Genomic DNA, 22,449 nt, shown 5'->3' with positions numbered 1-22,449 from the left:
TCGGTCATATGTTACTAAAATAAAAGTGTGTCAAAGGGAAGAAGGCCATCTTTTTGTTCCTAAAAATCTCTGGTGGAGTCGGGCCCGCGATGGGGGAACGTCTGAAACCTTACGCACTCTGATTTGTTTACAGCAACAAAAGAAATTCTCCATTTATGGAAAATGTGAGTATGCTGGTGATAAAACGTGAGCGCTGATGTTTTATTAGCGGTCAACACTGTTTGCTGTGGACGGTCTGCTGGCTCCTGTGGGTGAAATGGTGCGAGTGCAATGATGTTATGGAAAGTCTGTCATGGAACACCACAAACGCAGAGCATACGATACAGTTGGTGTTGTTGTAGAGTCGTTTTATCGTATGTAAACAGACTTTTGCACATTGCGTTGATTTACGTCCATTTACTACACTGTTGCCAAAAGTCTCTCTTTTTAAAGTTATTTACTGATTACTTAATAGATGAGTGCCAATTGTAATGTCAAGCTTAGCTGCATATACTTTCAGATTTCATTGTCATCATAGTGAAATAACATGAAACATCCACTGATCGATAGACTACAGGGATGCTTATGCAACTGCTGACTTGATAAACTAAAAGCAATGCAGAAACAACGCCTCAGATTTGCACATTTTATACAAAAGCAATGTTTTCTGACTTTACAATGCTGTAAAATGTTAATACCTTTTAAGCTACCTAAATGAAAAAGGACCATCTCATGAAGAGGGAATAACAGAGTGCAGACAGCGCGGAGTTTTGGTTAAAACAAGTTCTAGAAGAAGAAGAAGCAAAATGTTTTAGAAAGCTATTGGATGAACATCAAAGTGTTGGAGCTCAGCAGTTGTAACTGTTCATATAAAGCAGTAATGCTGGACTAGAGTTTCTGTATAACTATGTAAAACTCTCTATTTTAGACCCTGCGGGAATCTTTTCATGTGAGATGGTTTCAAGTTTTTGTAATTTTAACCAGTCAATTCTTCAGTGGTAAATTTTTTTACGCCCGTTTTTGGGGTGTGGTGTTCGGGTGGGGGTGGGGACTTTATTGCCCACCCTGATTTTTTACTCCTCAGCCTTAAAAGGCTGATGGAGTATTGTTGTCAACCAGGCGGGTGGTGATTGGGTGGGCGACGTGGACACCTACGTTTTTGAATGTGATAAGTCGAGAATGAAGCAACGCAAGAGTTTCAAATTGATACGATTCGATTGGTGCATCTACTAAAAATGCTGTACGAGTTCGAATCTTAGTGATCGCAAGGTTAGAGGTCAAAGGTCAAGTTTTCTGAAAATCTTGTGAATACGATAACTTGAAAGCATGGAGACGTAGAATTTTGAAATTCATACTGTATCACCGGCCATCGACAATATTTTTTAATTGATAAAATAACACAACTTACAGGTAATTTTAAACAAAAAAGGGTAAAGACAGGACAATAAAATAAAAAAGCTATTACCTTGAGGGAGGATTTCATTTGACATATAGGTTAACTTCATTCAGGGTCAAGCTGCGTACAGTTATGATCATTTCTCCTGCAGTCATTTCAGTTTTATTTATATAGTCAAATCAGAACAACAGTTGTCTCAAGGTGCTTTATATTGTAAAGTAAAGACTCTACAATAATACAGAGAAAATCAAACAACTCTCTGGGAGCAACCACTTGGTGACAGTGGGAAGGAAAAACTCCTTTTTAACAGGAAGAACCTCCGGCAGAACCAGGCTCAGGGAGGGACAACCACCCACTGTGACCGGCTGGGGGTGAGGACAGGGAGACGGGACAAAGACACAATGCTGAAGAGAGACAGAGACTGAAGAAGTCACCTGGATGAGTGACGAAACGTTTCTCCCACTGAAAACGCTACGTCCAGATCAGCAGGATCGACCTTTTGGGATGACCTTACCTGGATGATCGAGCATGCATCTTCAGGACGTGTATGTCAGTAACTAGAATTTTCTGTTCTTCGTCTGATGTTTCTTCAAAATGTCTGCAGTCTCAGAGTATGTGGATATGATCTCCAACCATCCGGCATTATCAGCCTAATTTCAAAAAAAAGTCTTTCACACATTCTTCAGTAACTGAATCCCCATCACCTCATGATCACCTTTTTGTAAATATGAGATACTTAAATATGAGATTATTTTACACCCTTAATCAATATTGGCTAGATTCAGTGTTTTACAGCCTCATTATCGTCTGCTATAGAAACTTACTTAATGCTTTTATCCATCTCTCTTCTACTAAACAGTCTTTATAACCTCTCAGGCTCTAGTAAACCATATTAGTGAATAGCTGGCTCTCTGGAAAGGTTTCTACACTGGCACATTGACCTTGTGAAGTTAAAGGCCTTAAACAATAAAAATAACATGATTACATTCATTTAAATTAAGAAACATTATAGTGATGCAGCTAAAACTCAAATTCAGGCATTCAAACACTGACAGGCATGCAGTAATGTCACACTGTTATTCACTCCATGTTTGTCTCTGTGGAAAACATGGCCGCCCCCAGGGGAGGGCCGTGTTCTTTCTGAACTCAAATCCTCTTGTTTGGTCAGATGGACACTGCAGGGACTGCAAGTGCGTCCTCCTGGCTACATGCATGTCCACTGCACAGCTTTCTGACCCTGCTCATTTTGATGAGTTTGCTAAATCCTAACCTTTTACTCATCTTTTTCTGCTCCGGGATCAGATGTTCTTTCAAAGTGGATTATAGGGATTACTTAGAAACTTTGCTTGCACACAAATAATGGCTTTAGTTTCTCAAAGTCACCGATAGCAAGCTGTGATTGCTATAGTTGTTTTTTGTATATGGATTCCCAAATGAAAAGAATGGAAACTTTTATGAGCCTTTCACTGTTTGATAAATGCAGAGATTTAACCTTATTCCTGAAAAGCATAAATGTGTGGCCTACAGTATGTATGCTATCCGAAAAACATTTCTAGGTAACAAGTTAACAAAATAACTATGTTTACACCTCAGGATGCTCTATGTGGTGCTTTAGGATTACCTTAATCCTAAACATAATCCGGCTGTTTGCTTATCTGGTCAAGACACAAGAAAGGGGGTTTTAAAAGAAACACTATACAGAACACTTCACTGTACTTTTGTGTGTGTGTGTTCACTGTAAAGCCTGCTCTAAATGATTAAAGTGCTGAAAACAATGGATAGAAATATTTTAAACGCAGGGAAACGATACTGTGTACAGAACAGCTGCTTGTTATTGGAAAATAAAAAATTCGACTAACTACCTAAACACATGCATGAGGACATGCAGAGAGCTGGTGTGACAGAGGAGGATGCTGATCAGGTGAGAGGCAAATTCCCTAAAGGGAGCAGAAGTGCCATTAAACTATCGTCACGTAGTGATTTTCCAGTGATCAATGCCATAAACGGCCACTGGCAAGCTGAATATTTGAGGGCTGAACCCTTACCTGGATGCTTTTGGTATAATTTTGTTAGAGAAATTGTCTAATGAAGTGAGACAGAGTAGCTAGTACCAACTCATTTATTTTACTTGAAAGGAAACAAAAGGATACACAGTGAACGTCTGTGTAAGTGCTCGCCCGGGCAATCCCGCGAGTTTCATTTATACACTTCCTCCAGTGTTATCCTGGGAACAGATATGTGTGAGGGTCTTACAGAGAAACAGTTCAGTTACACGGTGAAGCTGGACATCTGGATAAGAGGACATCTAGCAGAGGAACAAGGCCTGAGACGAGGACAGAGAAAGATTCCTTCAGCTTACTGTAAAGAGTGTAGCATAGCTTTAATAATTTTTCTATCAAATATCTAATATTAAAAACAATAATATCTCATTTTAGCTGTCTTAGTGATTATTTTAGCACTTTTTGTCTAGTTCGCTTATAGTGATTAGCTTAGTTATAAGTTAGCAAGCTACTGTAGTTAGCTAAAACATGCACACATGGACTTTTTTAATGGTCCACATTTAACTGTAACACAAGCTGCAGTGTGTCAAAATGTTTGCACATACTTAGAGGAATATTGTAACCTAACAGTGCCACTTTTAACTTTTACAAAGTTTTCGTTTGTTTTGAGGAGCAGTTCATCTGTAAAGAGTAGACAGGAAAGAGAGGAATAGAGCAGGCACCTGTAGCAAAGGGTCGCAGGTCACAGTCGAACCCAGGCCGCTGTAAGGCTGAATCAACTAGTGAGCTAAACTGTTACCCGTATGGTTAAACAAGTCTCTATTTGAGAAAGTAATAAACAATCTGTTTAGTAATGCGTTACCCTCAGCACTGCCTGCTTATATCAGTTTAACATGTCAACAAGGTGGAGCTTGCTCTCAGTGGAGCTGTCGTATGCAGGAGTTAAGGTCCTGCACGAAATCAAGCTTTCTAACTAAGCAACAGCACATTTATTTCAAGTCAATGAAACTTTTCTTGGGATGATTGTGGGTTGGAATCAAACTTACATTTGAGCTCAGAGGGGGCACAGAGAAAATGTGTTTTTTACATCCAGCACACCTGCAGACAGCACAGTGGTCGTTTCATTTCAGGTTATTTCCTGCAGCTGGAATTTGTTATATTGCCCACCTCAGCTATCACAGCAAAATACCAGAGCTGGATGTTCTTAGTATAAATACTGTGCTCTCAATGAATCACCCTCAGGGTGTCACTCTGCATTCAAGCCGGTCCCTGCTCACTGCCTGTGTGCTAGCTCCCCTGCATACTGAATGTCAGACTTGGTGGCATGGAAAACATTTCCTGCACTGTTTTTGCTTTGAATGAGGTGAAATGGAGACACAGCTATCAATGCATGTACGGCCAAAGACAATGAGCGTGTTACTACATCCCATGTTGCATTTACACTGCGCTGAGATTTTCAGAAAGGTCAGAGTAAATGGAAGGTATTTGTGTAGGATGCATGTCAAGAGTGGGACTCAACAGGCCTTTAGTGGCAGTCACACTAAGCTTTCTGCCGGGCAGCAGGCATTCTTCCTCCGTCCCCTATCCCATGAGCCTTTGCTGCTGGGACAAAGTCCTCTTTGTGTGCCCATGGCTCTTGGCTAGAGCACACAGAGCTTTGAAATTGCGTTTGAACGATGGGATTTTCATTTCTAGCCCTCCTTTTCGTGCATGCTCTCACCCCTCTTTGCTTTCACTCTGCACTGAGACTCAGCCCGCACCCTCCCCACCAAACCCACCCACCTTTCTCTTAGCAACTGGCCGAGTAGGACGGTATTGCTCTGACACTAACACTATTTGTGTTACCTCTTCATTTTTATATTAGATCGACAGCATCTGTTTCTCATGAGAAATTGCAAAAATATTTGTGTAACAGCAGTTTAAGTTGCATGCTGCGTATTTAGCTGTAAAAGTTTGGGGAATTCACTTTTAAAGAGGATTCTAATTTACAGCAACATATTTGTATTCTTTGACTCTATCATAGTAACTTTGGGCGAATCACAACTCAGAATAATCCATATTTATCTTATAGTGAGAACTGATGCAGCTCCTCAGTCTAGCCTCATCATTTGAGTCAGTTTTCTTCTGATTGTCTGCCTTTGATAATCAGCAGGGTTGAGCTACGATGACCATATTAAGTGTATCCCCTCTTGTTGACATCATACAGAGCCAAGAATAGAAAGAATTGTGTAAAACAGCATTTTAGACCAGTCTGAATCCTGAGCTTCCAGCTCACAGCGTTTCCTCCTCACCAAAGGGAGTTTTTCCTCCCCACTGTCACCAAAGCGCTTGCTCAGATGAGATCATGTGATTGTTGGGGTTTTATCTGTTATCTCTGTATTATTGTAGTTTTGACCTGGCAATAAAAAACGACAACTGTTGTTGTGATTTGGTGCTATTTAAATAAAACTGAATTGAATTGACTTGTATGTACTATGATCTTATTATGTGAAACTTTGGGCATGTTTAATGTGAACATCTACTCAGGTCTACATCAGCGTTTGATTCTTGATTCTTCCAAACTGCATGTCAAAGGATCCTTGGGCAAGATGCTGAACACCGAGATGCCCCTGGTGCATTCATTAGAGGGCGAGTGTGTGCATGAATGTTATGTGTTTGGAGAATAAAAGCGTTGTATGAATGTGTGTGATTGGGTGAATGAGGCTGATAGTATAAAGCACTTTGAGTGCTCAATTAGAGTAGAAAGGCCCTATGTAAGTACCGGTCCACTTACCATTGTATGAGGAAACGTGTGACAGGAAATAGGGACATTCATCAAAGCCCCTTTAAATGTGTTCCTGGCCTTATAATGAGGATTTTAGATGCCCCCCTACACCTAAACATGCTTCTTTCTTTTCCCTCGTGTTAATTTATTTGCTTGTGTAAAGTAGTTGGCGATAAATGTATATGTAGCTCTTATTAGTAAAACCAAACTGTAAAGGCTGTAATTTGAAAATGCGGATAGATATAGTAGTGGATTACAGCTGTGTACAACTGCTTGCATGTTGGAAAAATCCTCTGGAAACAAGTCTCAACACTAGGCGGCCATCTTGAAACTGCTCCGGGAACTTATTTGTATTAAGGTGAGGTTGTATGGCTCTCTTTCCCCAGCATGTCTTTATCCTGTTTTCCTTCTCTCACCCCAACCGCTCGCAGCAGATGGCCCCGCCCCTCCCTGAGCCTGGTTCTGCCAGAGGTTTCTTCCTGTTAAAAGGGAGTTTTTCCTTCCCACTGTCGCCAAAGTGCTTGCTCATAGGGGGTCATATGATTGTTGGGTTTTTCTCGGTATGTATTATTGTAGGGTCTACCTTACAATGTAAAGCGCCTTGAGGCGACTGTTGTTGTGATTTGGTGCTAAATAGATAAAATAAAATAGAATTGTATGTGTGTTTATTTTATTTTTTATGTAATTGGCTTTTTAGAAATTGCACTTCAAGCACCATCCTAAATTCAGTTCTGGATTATTTGAGAGCTCTTAATATTTCTCTGCTGTTAGCTTTTCCTAACCCATGCTGAAGCTTATTTCTCCTAACATAATGCATTGGCTTCACGCGGAGTGTCTTTACTTTGAATTCACAGGAAAGACAATAAATACTTACTGTCCACAGTTTGGTTTGTTACACTTAATTCAACGTTAAAATATTTCACGATGATTTTTGATTAATTATTTTGCACATTTGCTGCTCCTCTGTTACTTTTTTTTGCGGCTTCTTTTTTAACCTGCAGTACCTGAAAATTACTGCAGTAGATCCTCAGTGTGTGGCCGCATCGCTCGGCTCTTTGCACCCACCTGCCTGCCATTGTTTGCATGTAATTTTGTCCATATAGGTATTTAAAGCTTGTTTTAAATGTTTACTATAATCAGCCTAAATCGCTCTGGATGTGAGTGTCAGCTGAATGTGTGAAACACACGTGTGCTTTACTCCCTCTAAGATGTTATTAAACAGGTTGTGGTGTCTTAAGCTAGTTGCAGCTTGTAGAAATGAGTGAGTGTGTGTATGTGTGTGGATGTCTGTGTGTGTGTGCCAGCAGACAGTTTATCTCCTACCCAGTAATCTTACAGCTGCCTGTCTGGCTCATACCTGCTGCTGTTCCTGGGGAACAATCGGGAAACTGCAAGCCGTCACCTCCTTTACTATTTGGCCACTGCTGAGTGAATGAATGAATGAGTCAGCGTGGTGGATGATATGATGTTAAGTGTGCTTGCCAACATCTAAATTTGTCCAGCAAAGTAAATCCAGACTCAGCTCTTCTAGTTAACTTGTAATTGGTCCATGATGGTTGCTTCAGAAGCTCCTACAGACTCAAAAGATTAGGAAACAAAAGCAAATGCTTACTAATCACCTGTTGAGAAATAAAAATGGTCAATGTTAAATATATCCATCACTGTAGTAGCTCTCTGGTGCTACAGTATTAGCAAGCTGTTGTGTAATCTGATCAGCTGGCTTTGCTGTTATCACACAGAGATGCACACGAGTGTGAGCAGAGTTATAATTCTCTGACGATGAATTCCTGGATCTTTACCGTAAATCCAAGTCTTAACCCTGAAAAAGGGTTAATAATACAATAGGTATGCAAGAACACCTCATTAGTAATGTCACATAGAGTAAACTCATTGTCCATATTAAACTTCGGTGGCGTTATCCTATATTTACTCGTTTTTTAAAGTTTAGTTGTACATGTATTGTTTCTCTTATGTTGTGAGGTCGATGCTGTGGGTGCGTGATGTGGTTTCCAGTGTTGTTGTGGTTGTGGTTTGTGTGAAGGTTTAGCTAGCAGCAGCCTCCTGCAGAGACGAATGACTGCTCAGAGCACAGGACTGTGGCAGAAACTGTGACCGTAGTTTCTTAACAGGTAATAATTGTGTAGAAACACTATGAAAAAACAGGAAATTATTGCAACATTTTCCTGAGTTTACATTTGCCAAACTAGGGTAGTATAAAATGCATTTACCTTTAAACTTTGAAGCCATTTACTTTGGTATACTATTAAGTTCATGCGACTTTGTAAGTACTTCACATTCAAAATACATAAATTATCATAGCTATATTAAATTGAGAGTATTTAAAAATGTACACAGCTTATGTTTTGCAGTGTACAGTAGAGCAAATCTTTGCTCTTTTTTTGCTTTGGTCTGGGCTACAATCTGAAGTTGCAAAGTTTCACCACATCATACATTTCAGGTTGCAGGAAAGCCAAATCACACAGTTCCTCCAGCTACACTGCACCCTGTGCCCATAGCCGGAGAGCCATTTCAAGCCCACAAAAACACGTTAATCAGTTATTGAATAACCACTTTACTGTCTAGCTGCGATGCGTGCTGTCATTTAAAAGCCATGGCTATCGATTCTGAATTTAAACATTTAAAGATGAGCACAAAAAATATCAGCAGATTAGAATTACAGCTCCAAACTGTTCACGCCACAACAATACTGAAGTTAACGTTAAATTTTAAGATCAGCAAAATGTTTAATGAAGACATGATCTTAAATTTAACATGAGCTTCTGCATTGTCCAGTACAGAGTCTGAATTTCAGTGACATTTGCTTTAAAAATCTTCTTCAAGGTTTAATTGTGACGTGTGATAGCAGCCAAAGGACAGAGTTACTAAATAATACTGATTATAAATGATAGTTGTGCTCTTTTAGGTCTCACTGTTCAGTTTTGGGCACTCTTGGATACTGTGCAGGTCTCTGTTTGTCTGTATATTGTAGCTATAGTGATGTTGTATGGATCCAGTAAAAAGTAGGGTTCAGATATTGTCTGTTTCACTCAGTGAAACACGCTGTTGTCATGTCGACTGTTTGCATCACGTTTAATACTGAGGAGTATTACACGCTTATTGTTCCTGCTGGAACTGTGCTGGGTTCACTTATGTGTTACTCTCTAAATATTCAAATGAGAAGACAAGAGGAAGGAAAGCCAAGCCTGAGCTGAAGAATAGACCAGTTTGTGAACCATTTCCTAATTGTTAATGAGGGCTTCAGGACTGCTTGCCAAGGCTGGAGGGCCAATGGCGAAGAACTGTTTGAACAGTGAGGGGGGGACTGGGGCTAGCTGTTGGGCCACTGTCACTGAGGGGGACCCTAAACCCAATCACCCCCCTCCTACCTGCTTCACAAAGTGCTGGAGCAGGCAACTGAGAGCCGCTGTCACTTCCACCGAAGATTTTAATGAGGGTCTAGCTGGTGCTTTGGGACTGTGGTGAGCCTGTGACACTTGCAGACGACCATCTGTTAAGCAAACGCTGAGTCAGCTGACTTGGAGAGCAAAGGGGGGTCAGATTTTAAAGATGTCCAACAACAACAATAATCAAGAAGAGAAGGAGGAAAAAGAAGAGGACACTGAAGATAAAAGCGAGGAGGTCACGGTGAACACCGCGCTGCTTCCACCTCCTACTGAGGTCAATGTGAAGAGTCCAGCTGAGGACGAAAAGCCAGTGCCCAAGCCCTTGCCCAACGGGCACCACTGCCAGCCTATGAACCGCAGTATCTTTCCTCTCTCCACAGTCTCACCAGCAGCAGAGAGGATTCGCTTCATCCTAGGGGAGGACGACGATGGCCCGGCACCCCCACAGCTCTTCACTGAGTTGGATGAGCTGCTGTCAGTGGATGGACAGGAGATGGAGTGGAAGGAGACGGCCAGGTAAGATCAAACGTGTGCATCTGCTTTGTTAAAATCATGTCCTTTCATGGAGTGACTAAAAATGTGAATAAAAATGATGAAAAACCAGCCTCACGTTAAAGTTTTTATCTCAAAATGAATGAATATATGTTTTTTATGGAAAAACAGTGAACAGACATTTGAAAACAGCTCCAAGTTTAAAACTGAGCTCAGAGTTTTACTGGTTTCTCCTGAGTGGCTCTCTAGTGGGATACACTGGGACAGAGATGGGATGATTGTTTATACATAATTAGCGGTGGATGAGTGAAGTTCAGAGTCTGTGGACCGCTGCTCGAGGCAGCCAATCAGTGATTCATTATCCTAAACTCAGACACACTGTACATAGAACTTTTGATTCACTGTTGTTTAAACAGTTTGTAGAAGTACTGCTGATATTTTTTAGTACACTTTAAAATTGCTTTTAATTAAACTCAGTGAAGCTTTTAATTGCTAAGTTCTGCTTTAAATCTAGTTGACAGTCCTTTTAAATTTGGCCTTTTTGCCAGCATTTCTAACGACTGACGATAAAATTGTCCAGCCTCTGCCCCCGTGCCTACTGCACACAGGAAGTTGTTATATATGACTGCAGGATGAGACGAGGAACTTTAATCTTTACATGGTACTCAGATTTGGAGAAACTTCAACATAATTTAACCTGCACTGGACCAAATGATTGAAACACAGGTAAGTTTGGCCTCGGGAGTAATGATTCCCATCATCTCATGTCAGCTGTCTGAAAAAATCTAATAAAAAGCAGTAAAAAAAAAGCTGATCTACTTGATAGAAGAGGATGCAGCATATTTTTTTCAGTCTCTAAAACTAAAAATCTTTAGCATACAGAAACTGTGTTTGTTCATTGTAACAAAACGAGACCAAGAGAGAACTAAAGATAAAGTAAAACTGAAACTGTACCGATAAGAAATAAAAGGAAAAAGAAACAGGCTGAGGACAGCAGTGCAAGTAAGAACTTGTGCAGCATCTCGCCGAGTGCACTCAGAGGACTCAAACTGAATAAAAGCTCTCGATGTGCCGGGCAGTGCTGACTGCCTGCCAAGTGCGGTTTTGGCAGCCAAATTAAAACCTCAGTATAGAAACAGCCGCTCAGCAACACCTCTGATTCTCAGGTCTCTCACTTTCAGCTATCGAAATGAAGAACGGCAGAAAAAAATAATAATACAGACTCAGAATCCATTTTTTTTTGACAATAATAAAAAATTAAAAATTGATTGATTTAAAAAAGGCTGAACTTCATCAAACAGTTTCCGGTCAACACGTCCACCATTTGATGGCTCAAAATTTGACATAAAAACAGAGTGAAATAACCCTTTAAGTTTGTCATTATATTTGACAATATTTACTTTTCCAGTTTTTTCCAAGACAAAGTTCAATTAAATTAAATTAAATTTTATTTATACAGCACGAAATAACAACAACAACAATACTACAATAATACCTACAGAGAAAAACCGAACAGTCATATGACCCCCTATGAGCAAGCACTTTGGCGACAGTGGGAAGGAAAAACTCTCTTTTAACAGGAAGAAACCTCCAGCAGACCGGTTGGGGTTAGAGAAAGACGAGAGTACAAAGACATATTACAAGTATGATTCAGTGCAGAGAGGTCTATTAACACATAGTCAGTGAGAAAGGTGACTGAAGAAGAAAAACTCAATGCATCATGGGAGTCCCCCAGCAGCCTACACCTATTGCAGCATAACTAAGGGAGGGTTCAGGGTCACCTGATCCAGCACTAACTATATGCTTTAGCAAAAAGGAAAGTTTGAAGCCTAATCTTAAAAGTAGTAGAAGTGCAATACGTACTTGCATAGATATTTTTAGTGGTGGCATTTCTCACTGGGCTCTTGTTCATTGTGACACTGTATATTCTGACATTATGAGAATAGCTGGGGCTACAATTACACCTGTGATGCCTCTAAGCCACCCACACTACACTGATATCTCTCCTCTTACATCCTGACTGTACAGCCTGTTTTTGGTATGCCTGCATGCCCCCCAGGTTATAGCTTAGTAAATTGCTATAAAATAAAAAAATGTAAATGTTTATCCAAGACAATGATAGAGAGATTTTCATGCTAAATCCTGTTTTGTTACAGTGTGTGCCTGTCTGAGTCTTTTTTTCTTTTTTGTTTAAATCCAGGTGGATCAAGTTTGAGGAAAAGGTGGAGAAAGGTGGAGAACGCTGGAGTAAACCTCATGTGGCGACGCTGTCCTTACACAGCCTATTTGAACTGAGGACATGTATAGAAAAAGGCACCATCATGCTGGACCTGGAAGCTTCCACGCTACCTCAGGTTGTTGGTAAGCTCATCTCTTACCAACAATAATAGTTGTGTTATATCTTTAAAAGGTTATGTTCACACAGTTCTACCACAATGGAAAATAGTTATAGGTTAAAGTGGAAGCAGCAGCAGGACCAAAAGGTCTTCATCCCACTTCATATGTAAATTCAAGTGGTGCTCACTGCAGAGATACATAAGTGGACAATGTTTCAGCTTCATGTCATGGTTGGGGTTATGATGGGAACCTCAGACTGCATATAAATGATGGCTATAGCCACAGTGATCTCATCCATCCCACGATAACATTTAAACAAACGTGTTATTCAAAAAGAAGAATCCCTGAAGAGTTGTTATGAAGGGCAAAATGGGCTATAGGCCCTGAAAGCACACAAAACAGAACAATGCTCAATAAAAACCCTAAAACAAACACACAAAACACGGTGTAAGTGTTTTTGGGGCTATGATAATGTGACGGACACTTCCGCAGCTGGTCCGTCATGTTATTGTGTCCCCAGAAACACTTCCATTATGTTTGTTTTTAAAAACTATTTTGCAGTGTAATTCTTTGTTTGCACTGTGTTTGACCTCTCAGGGCCACCATACTATAGATACCATCAAGGTTTTTTGTAGCAGGGTGTAAAGTTTTAACATGGGAGTAAATGGGGGTTGACTCACCTTTGCAGCCTCATTGGCCATTCATGGAACTGTAATTTTAACAGTGAGCAGCCTCTATGGAAATATTTACATTTTTTTGAGTAAATAAATTTTTTTAAATAAATAAATTCAATACCCTTTGTGCCATAAACCATTCCATAGACTCTAAACTCCTTTGAATTATCTGTATGATTAGAGGTAAAATTATTTTTGGTGTGTGTGATTATGAATATGAAGAGATACAATCTAAAATGTATCTCTATCCCTAAAAAATCCCATTACTTAATGAAGTCCAGCACAAAAGTACTTTAGAGTGTGAAAGGACTGAACTGACAGATTTCTTTGATGTAAGAATATTTTTTCTACGGTTTGATCGTTTCGTTTTTTTTCCCCTTACACATCACAATTCTTTACTGCTGCGTAACGATATTAAAGGTCAGCATCAGCCCGTCTGCCAGCTTGATTAAATCAGCTGTGTGATGTGCAGCGTGTGCACAGCAGGTCGGCAGGTTCGAGGATTGATGTGGAAGGAAAAGAAACACTCTGAGGTTTCTTTTCCTTCCCCTCTTTTAAAAGCGAGAAAAGAGCTGAGTTGAAGGCCACGCTGTACTTTACATTACAGCACTAGTTGACTATAGTTTGGACTAAATGGCCACACAAGAACTTCCTAATCTGAGGGCAGCTAGCCTTCTCCAGTTGCTCTAAGATGATTATATCTCTGTGTCCTCCCATCTCATGCCACCACCCCAACATTTTTGTCTGCATGAGGGAGCAGGAAGAAGAGTTACCACTTGGAGTGATTAATGTGAAGTAATTGTCTGTGCTGCGTGAGCTGCACTGGGCCGAGTGGAGCTGGGCCTCTTGCTCTGAGGCCTGCCGACTTGACTGATAGGCCATTAACAGCACTACCCTTACACAAAAAGAGGAACTGCCCCGGGCTGCTTTCATTCAGCATTCAGGCTTCTGACCTTCTTTTCAAAAATAGGCTAGACCTTTTGATTGAGCCATTTCATGATGCCATAAAGAGGAGCATTAGAGTCTGGGAGGCACTAATTGAGTCCTTAAAAGTATGAAGAGACTTTTTATGGTGACCTGCTTTGGGTGATAGTGTTGCTAAGTCTACCTTTTTGGGTAAAACTGCTGCAGGGTGGGGACAGAAAGAGACCCCAAATTAAAGTGTCATTTGACAGAACAGCACAATATAATTTTACCCTTTGTGCTCATCGTTTATAGTATAAAACTTGAAACAGGTGGCACCTGTACAATAAACTTAAAAATGAGAATATTTTATTTTTGTTCATGTTGCAAAAAAGTGTTTATTCATTCTAACATGTTAAATTTGATGTTTTGTTTATATATATCTCTTTGGATTCTTCTGAAATCCTAATTAATCAGAAAAAAGCTCAAGCAGTAATTTAAAAAGTGAATCCACAGCGTCTTTGCTTTAATGCAGAATATTTAAAGCCTGCATTTAAACTTTAACTCACCTTTTCACCTTCTCTTGCTCGCCTCGCCTCTCTCTGCATTTTCAGAGATGATCACTGACAACCAGATAGAGATCGGCCAGCTGAAGGCCGAACTGAAGGACAAGGTGATGTACACGTTGCTGCGGAAACATCGCCACCAGACCAAGAAGTCCAACCTGCGCTCTCTGGCTGACATCGGCAAGACGGTGTCCAGTGCAAGTAGGCTGTTTTCCACCCCGGAAAATGGTAATACTGATGCCAGTTTGGTGCAGTCTTTTTTAAATAATTGAAGCTCGATTGCTATTTTCTAAAAATAAACTACTTGCAGAATTGGGGTGGATACTGAATTTTGTTAGGTGAACAAAAAGATGTAGAGTGGGTTCTGAGGAATACCACAGTGTGTGATAAGGGGCACACTGCTGCCCTCCTCTGCATGAACCCATTAATGTGGCTCTAAACACAGTTCCAGCTGGAACCAGCAGATGAGTCAAAACACTAAAGAACCAACCTGAATAACTCGGCCTGTGTTGACACCAAAGCTAAAGAACAATTGACTAAAATTAGTAAAGTTCAGAAATGTCTTTTGCACTTTAACGTTTTAAGTGGACTCACTGCAGGGCACTGTACTAACTACATAAACAGAGGTGGAGGTTTAAAGGGGACCTATTATTAGTCATCTACAGTCTTGTATAAAGGAAGTGCACCCTCTGTCAATTCTAAGTTTTTTGTATCAGGACATAATAAAAAAAAAAAAAAAAATCGGATCCTTAACAGGTTTAAACTCATTCAGTACAACATCAGATGGACAACAAAGTGTGACTATTACACCTGAGGCAGGTGCTGATAATCAGATGCACCTTTTAGATCTCACCCTGGGTCAACACACCTGAATCCACCCTGGGTCAACACACCTGAATCAAATGATTAGTTCATTACCAGCCTCTGGAGAACTTCATGACATGTTGAGGAGGTCATTTAACCATTTAAATCAGCTGTGTTGGATAAAGGACTCATCTAAAACCTGCAGGACACCGGCCCTCGAGGTCTGGAGTTCCCCACCCCTGCTCTATAGAGATATGCAAATGATCCGGGACACTGTAAAAAAAACAAGAGCAGACTCTGTAGGCCTCTGTTAGCATTTTAACCGTCAAAGTTCATGACGGTACAAAAAAGTAAAGAAGTATGTAGTGTTTGGAAGGGCAGCCAGGAGAAAGGCTCTGATCTCTAAAAGGAACATGGCAGCACAGGTTAGGTTTAAAAAGTTTAGTCAGAACAAACAAACTTGTGGAACAACGTCCTTTGGACTGCACAGTGCCATGTTTGGAGAAAACCAAACAGCTGATACCAGCTGTCAGCACTGGTGGAGGGGTGATGATTTGGGTTATTTTTCGGAGTCACAGGACCCGAGCACCTTGCAGTCACTGAGTCGACCAGTCAAAGTATCCAAGAGTCCAACATGAGGTCATCTGTCCTATGACCAAAACATGGCCTAAATTTGCTAACTGGTCATCTAAAACTGAAAAAGAAAAAAAATCAAAGTCCAGACCTGAACGTGACTGAAGAACTGCAGCGGGACCTAAAGAGAGCTGTGCATCAAGGAAAGCTCACTAATCTCGGTGGACTGAAGCAACGCTGTAAAGACGACTGGCCAACATTCCTCCACAATGATGTGAGACACTGATAAAGTCATAAAGAAAGATTATTAGAGTTATTAAGTTCTTCCACAAGCTGTTGTTAATTTTAGAGCCTGCTCAGGACCAGATGATTTTTTATGTCCTTATACATAAAACCTCAGAACTGAAAGAGTTTTTTGGGTTTTTTTAACCATAACTGTTCCAGTGGTTCTTACATCTGATAAATAAAGTCACATGAACAAGTCATTTCTGTAAACCTTAACTTTAATATGAGAAAGAACAATGGGTCCTCTTTAACTGTGAAGAGGTGAGCTGGGGTAAGACTTTACGACCCACAGGAGTAATCATAAAATGGAAATCATAGTATTCTGGAATTCAGCTACTTTGGTCACAGTCTCCTAGATTCATGATTCATTTTAACAGTAACGTTTCAATCAATTAACTCTTAGTTTTGATTACATTTATGGAAATGCATGTTTTATTTACAGAGCTGTCACTTTGTTTTGCTGAAAGTTGTCAGAAAATGAACTTTTTTTTATTCTTCTTCAAAAAATAATCATTAGTTCACTCCCAGGATAAATTTCATTTGTCCCAGGATAAATGAAATTTCACTCTGGCACAAAATCTTTAGAAAAATCCTGATGAAGAACTCAACTATCACTAAAGTGACAGCCCTACCACACAGCTCTTACTGATGTTAACAACATGTGGATTAGTAGTCTGTAAAATATTGATTTACTAAATGTTTATTGTGTTGACAGTGTAATAAATCTCTCTCATGGGCCTTTGGAAAGTGAAGTTATTTATTAGCCACTATCAGATTTCACGAACCTCTGTCGATCACAGAAAAGGCTTTCTCTGTTCATGACCCAACTTTTGCTGTGCTCCTCTTATCACGGCAAAGATAAGGAGCCTCTCTGATAAATATTGCTTGATTACCATCTTTTCAAGGATAAAGTTTATTTTCTGACTTATTAAAGTACAGGTCAACCTTCTGTCCAAAGACCCATGATGTCCTCATTTAATGATGCCCCTCCTCTTTCCTCATTGTATCTCTGCACGGCTTGTCAATTGCAGCAATATCACGTCTTCACATATTTTAACAGCCACTTGATCTTTTGTGCATTTAACAAATCTTCTGCTTTGGCTCAGCGGGCTTGTCTGTCAACTCTGCTTTCCATCTCTCTTTCGTCCTCTTTGCTTCCCTGGATTGGCTTTGATAACCTGCTGCTGCCACTAAAAGCCCGTAGTCCTCTCGAGAACTCTGTGACTTGCCTGTCAGGTCGCATCTCAATGGAGGACTTGCAGACCCAAAGGAGTACCAGTATGGACTGGCTCAGTAAGTTCACCGAAGTCTACATTCACACTGCAGTCCCCTGGTGAGCTTCCATTTGGCGACAAAGAAATGAAGACCAGAGAGTTCAAATTGAGGCTTTTTTAAAAATACAGACAGCGGATCTTAATGTTGTGTCCGAGTGCATCTTTGTGCTGTTGACCTGCAGCTTGAATGTAGTCATGACCAGTTTGAAATTTCACTACTTGATCGTGAATAATCCCTGTCAACTCAGGTTGTTTTTAAAGAATATTTTCTGTCACATATACTTTACTATATGAATGAACAATTTCCATCACGCAACTGTTTAAAGAAATTATCTGGCTGCATCATACTGACATGCACGTTATTACCTACAGTGCCAAAGCTGCAGATGCATGGAAGGCTACAGAGGCACCAGATTGTTGCATTCTTTGAGGTTTTTCTTTCCCCCTCTGATCTCTGGACTAAAGTCCGTTCTGCTGTCACATTTCAGGATCATCTTCTACATATTTTGTGTCTGCACTCATTAAGTCCATCCACAGAGTAAGGCTTTAAATGTGACAGTAAGAATGATGACACTAGATCTCATTATTATCAAAGCACAACAAGCTGATTGAACCTCAAGAAAGATGCATTAATAATGGTAATTTTACTGTTATATAGAGTCACTTTTGACCTCCTGCCTTTTTTTAAAATTTGAAATTCAAAGTAAAAAGTTGATATTTGATCTGATCACACATTTTGTACCCGGCGGGTTAGACCTAAATATTGGCCAGTTACTTTATCACAGACGATAGATTTTGTCCTACAGCTTGCATGAGTATTTCTGTTGGATTTTTTCTTTTTCCGGCAAAGCATGTGAGGAGCTAATTTTCTGGGCCACTTTTCTGCCATCCTCTTTTCCTCTTGAGTCTTAGACCACAGTGGGGGTGAAGCTGGTCTAACTAGTCAATGTTGCCCTGTCTGAACAGATAGTCCCACCACGACTCCCAGGAACCTGACATCCACCAGCCTGAACGATGTCTCTGACAAACCAGAAAAAGACCAGGTAGGTCGCCCTCATGCATCTGCTGTACTGTTTCTGGACACCAAACCTCACCAATCCATCAGACTCAGTGGTGAGAGGTTTATATTTCCTGGAATATGAAGGGGATGGATCTCTGTATTTCCAAGTTTCCAATTTAAGGTGGTGTAGATGTAACAATAGGCTTAATGGCCTTTTATTCTGAAACAGATATAATGAACCAGCTTGTCTGTTTTCTCAAGCTTAAGACTAAAAACAAGCTAGTGCACTGGCAGAAGAGATGAGAAAAGTCAAATCTCTTTCAAGCCTGACTAGACTCCATGACAGAGCTCCATGGTGTAGGCTGGATGTAACAGAGCTGAGGAGGCCAGTCGGAGTATTTCGTGGTTGTTGCTTCACAGCAGAGATAACATTGTCTAAAGTGCATTGTTCCAGCTCCTGGTATTATCATCCAGCCTGCTGTAGCTGCTCTGAACCTGCCTGACCCTCCCCTGCCTTTTCCTTTGATGGTTAAAGTGGAAATTTTTGTAGCAACTTTAGACTGCAGTGAGGATCACGCTGTGGCTGATAAAGGATGACGTCATCAACAGCAAAGTGAGACTGAATTTCCTCTGCAGCCTTGCAGTCTACAGCAGTGGTCCCCATCCCCCGGGCCACGGACTGGTACTGGTTTTATTTTGTTGTATTTATCTGCGACACCTTAAAGGGCGGTCTATGAAAATATTGTTGGCCATAAACTGGTTCGTGGTGCAAAAAAGGTTGGGGACTGCTGGTCTACAGTGCCGTGAAACCGTGTTTGCACCCTTCCCGATTTCTCAGTTTTTTGTGTACAAATTTTAATATCAGACAAAGATTACCCAAGTAAATACAAAATGCAGTTTTTAAATGATGGCTTAATTTATTAAGGGGACAAAAAAATGTTCAGCCCTACCTGCCCTCGGTGAAGAAGTAACTGCCCCCTAAACCTAATTACTGGTTGCGCCACCCTTGGCAGCAAGAAGTGCAGTCGGGTGTTTGTGATAACTGTCCGTGAGGCTTTCATGTGATTGTGGAGAAATTTTGGCAGAATCTTTTTTGCAGAATAGTTTTCATTCACCTACACTGGGGGATTTGTAAAAATAGACGGCCTGTTAAAGGCATGCCAGAGCATCTCAGTCTGATTTAAATCCAGGCTTTGAGGAGTCTACACCAAACCCTTCATTTTGTCTTTTGAGCCATTCAGAGGTGGAGTTGCTGGTGTGCTTCAGATTATTGTCCTGCTGCATAACCCAAGTGCACTTGAGCAAAACTCGTGGCTTGACATCCTCCTTCAGGATTTTCTGCTAGAAAACAGAATTCATGGTTGCATCAATTACAGCAAGTCTTCCAGGTCCTGAAGCAGCAAAGCAGCCCCAGGCAAACACACTATCACCACCATGTTTGACTGTTGGTGTGATTTTCTTTTCATGAAATGCTGAAGTAGTTTCACACCAGATGTAACAGATGCTCCAGGCTATATTTATAAGACGGGTCCTCCAGCTGGAACCAGTCATTCTGGAGCCATACTTCCACGCACCAATCGCAGCAGGGATTTACCATAACACAGTGAGCTGTTCAGACAGAAACAAACACGACAAATGTCGAACTTTTTAAAAAATAGGGTTCATCATGAATTACGTAGAGGGGGCAATGACTTTTTCACAAGGGCAGGTGGATAGTTTGGATAGTTTTCTTCCCTTAGTGAATGAAATCATCATTTAAAAACTGCAGTTTGTATTCACTTTGGTTATCTTTGTCTGATTTTAACATTTCTTTGATCTGAAACATTTAAGTGTGAAAACATACAAAAAATTGAGAAATCAGGAACGGGGCAAATACTTGGCACTGTTGCTATATTTAGATCATCTATCACACCCACAGGAGATAACACAGTCAATTTTTTTCCTCTGGGTTTTTGTCAAAGGCTTCCACACACTTGTGGCATACTTCTCCTTTGCCCTCACACTATCTTATCCTTACTCCTTGTATGCCAACATGTGAAGTAACAGCTGCAAAGGTTGTTTATTACCAAAGTGTAGCTCCTGGAATATTTCTCATGTAGTCTACCTGTGTGAGTCAGAAATGTGACATGCAAACACTTCTGACTGGATAAATGCAAAAAAATTGTAGCTGTGCTAATTACTAAAATGAACAAATTGTTTTATTTTCCAGACTGAGTAGATTTAACAAAGTCAGATTAATGGCAAAACTAATCAATGAGCTACTTTTCCATGAGAATATCCAACCCAGTATCACGGCAAGATGGAGAATAGACACGCCAGTCGACCATGTCCAAAGCATGAAATAGCGCGCAGAAATTGCATTACCACCAGGGGGCGCTAGTATATTTAAAGCAATGAAGTGAAGATCTACAGAAGCTCAAAAAAATTACATTCCAAGGGCCTTAAGCGGCTAATGTATGTATACACATATAGATGTGATATTAATGTCTGTTAAACACTTTCTCGTGATTATTTTCATGCTGGCTTGAATAAAATATCTCCCTCTGCTGTTACTGCAGAGCACTGCAACTTACTACAAATTCTGCACGCGTGTCTATTTCACGATTCATAGAAGCAAAGTGCCAAATGGACACGGTGGACTGGCGTTTCTATTACACGTTTTGCCGTGATGTTGGGTTGAAATGGCAGCTCTTCTCATTGTATGTATTGTCATATTCCATGTGTCATGTTACCCCAGTTCACAGCAGACAATGGTTCATATGCTCTCATCCCAGACGAGGCCTGTGGGAGAGAGGAATTAGGTCAGAGCGACCCGGTCAGAGGGACCCAGTGAGTGCTCCTGTGGGACAGATTAGAGACTCCCAGGCAGGAAACGAATCTCCTAAACCGAAGCTCCTCCACACCCACTCAGCCCATAAATACTATAATGACGTTTCCACATGGAGCGATCGTGACTGATAACTTGTCGCTAATGGTAGAGATAAGATAAAGACGGGAGCTGTTCAGATTAACATACAGAGACTGCAGCCACTCGAGGTGCACAGATGAATTTCATGAATTAATTTTCTCTCCAATTAATGTGTCTTCTCTTCACAGTGTATTACTTTTACAAGTACTTACAAGTATTAGTTTTAATTTGAACCTGAGTAACAACATCTAAATATTATATTGTATCATATTCAACAAACGCAGTTCTGAAAATGTTGGGATGCTTTTAGTGGGTTTTTGGTACCTCTAATTTCTTAACACAAAACACATAAAAAAAAAGTCACATCACATCTCAGATCTCACTTACATACGTACGTGGTTTACGAGCACGGTGTGGATTAGCTGGGATTGGACACAGGCCGTGGTGTGCAGTTACACAGGTTTAACCTCTTGACTTGAATCATTTACAGACAAAGTCTTTGCCAAGATGGCCCAACAGCCTCTGATTGGATCTGTTTGGCTTTTAACAGTGGAAGGTCACATGTTTATGGGATTTCAGTCCTTAGACGCTGAAAAAGCCCAGTATGTCATCTGCATTTTTTTCTCATTTAAATATGTATTTTAGTCTGTGTGTACAGCGGGCTATTTACCATCTTTTAGCAGCATCAGTCTGACTGCACCAGGCTGGCACAGCTGCTTTTCAAGTCACTGTTAATAGCATTTGTTACTCAGTTTGGTGCCTCAAAACTTGTCTGGACGGATAATTAATCGTTGCCAACAAGAACTCTAGTGCACTAAAAAGGATAAAAAAGGAAACATTAAATCCAGGACTGCAACAAAAGCATGAAAAAAACAAACCTCTGAAAAATGACCGAATCCAAACTGAGGTAAAGCTGTCTTTATCACCTCACTTTATTGGTTTACTGCCGCCCTTCTCTGTCTATGGAAAACACATTAATGACATATGAGGATGAGCCCTCGTATAGATAAAAGTCCCATGAAAGACACACATGTAGCTGACCTCCTGGCATGTCTGTGTCGTTACGTTGAGAAGAAATCCTCATTTTACT

At 40.5% G+C, this 22,449-nt stretch overlaps 1 protein-coding gene across 5 annotated transcripts in view; it reads left to right on the top strand.

The window, feature by feature from the left end:
• The window catches only part of slc4a4a (solute carrier family 4 member 4a), a 64,751-nt gene that overhangs the window by 15,603 nt on the left and 26,699 nt on the right, over positions 1–22,449 (top strand). For 3 of the 5 annotated variants that reach the window (XM_039621005.1, XM_039621006.1, XM_039621008.1), the window contains exons 5-8: positions 9,924–10,059; positions 12,236–12,396; positions 14,564–14,743; positions 18,418–18,494. In XM_039621005.1, coding sequence (XP_039476939.1) covers positions 9,924–10,059; positions 12,236–12,396; positions 14,564–14,743; positions 18,418–18,494 — 554 coding nt within the window. The remainder of the gene's footprint in view (positions 1–9,923; positions 10,060–12,235; positions 12,397–14,563; positions 14,744–18,417; positions 18,495–22,449) is intronic. The other 2 variants (XM_039621007.1, XM_031756573.2) reach the window with 1 other exon arrangement.

The sequence above is a fragment of the Oreochromis aureus genome, linkage group 12 (genome assembly GCF_013358895.1).
Source record: "Oreochromis aureus strain Israel breed Guangdong linkage group 12, ZZ_aureus, whole genome shotgun sequence".
Classification (NCBI taxonomy): Eukaryota; Metazoa; Chordata; class Actinopteri; order Cichliformes; family Cichlidae; genus Oreochromis; species Oreochromis aureus.
The sequence above is the reverse complement of the archived record's forward strand: the minus strand, read 5'-3'. Positions and strand labels throughout refer to the sequence as shown.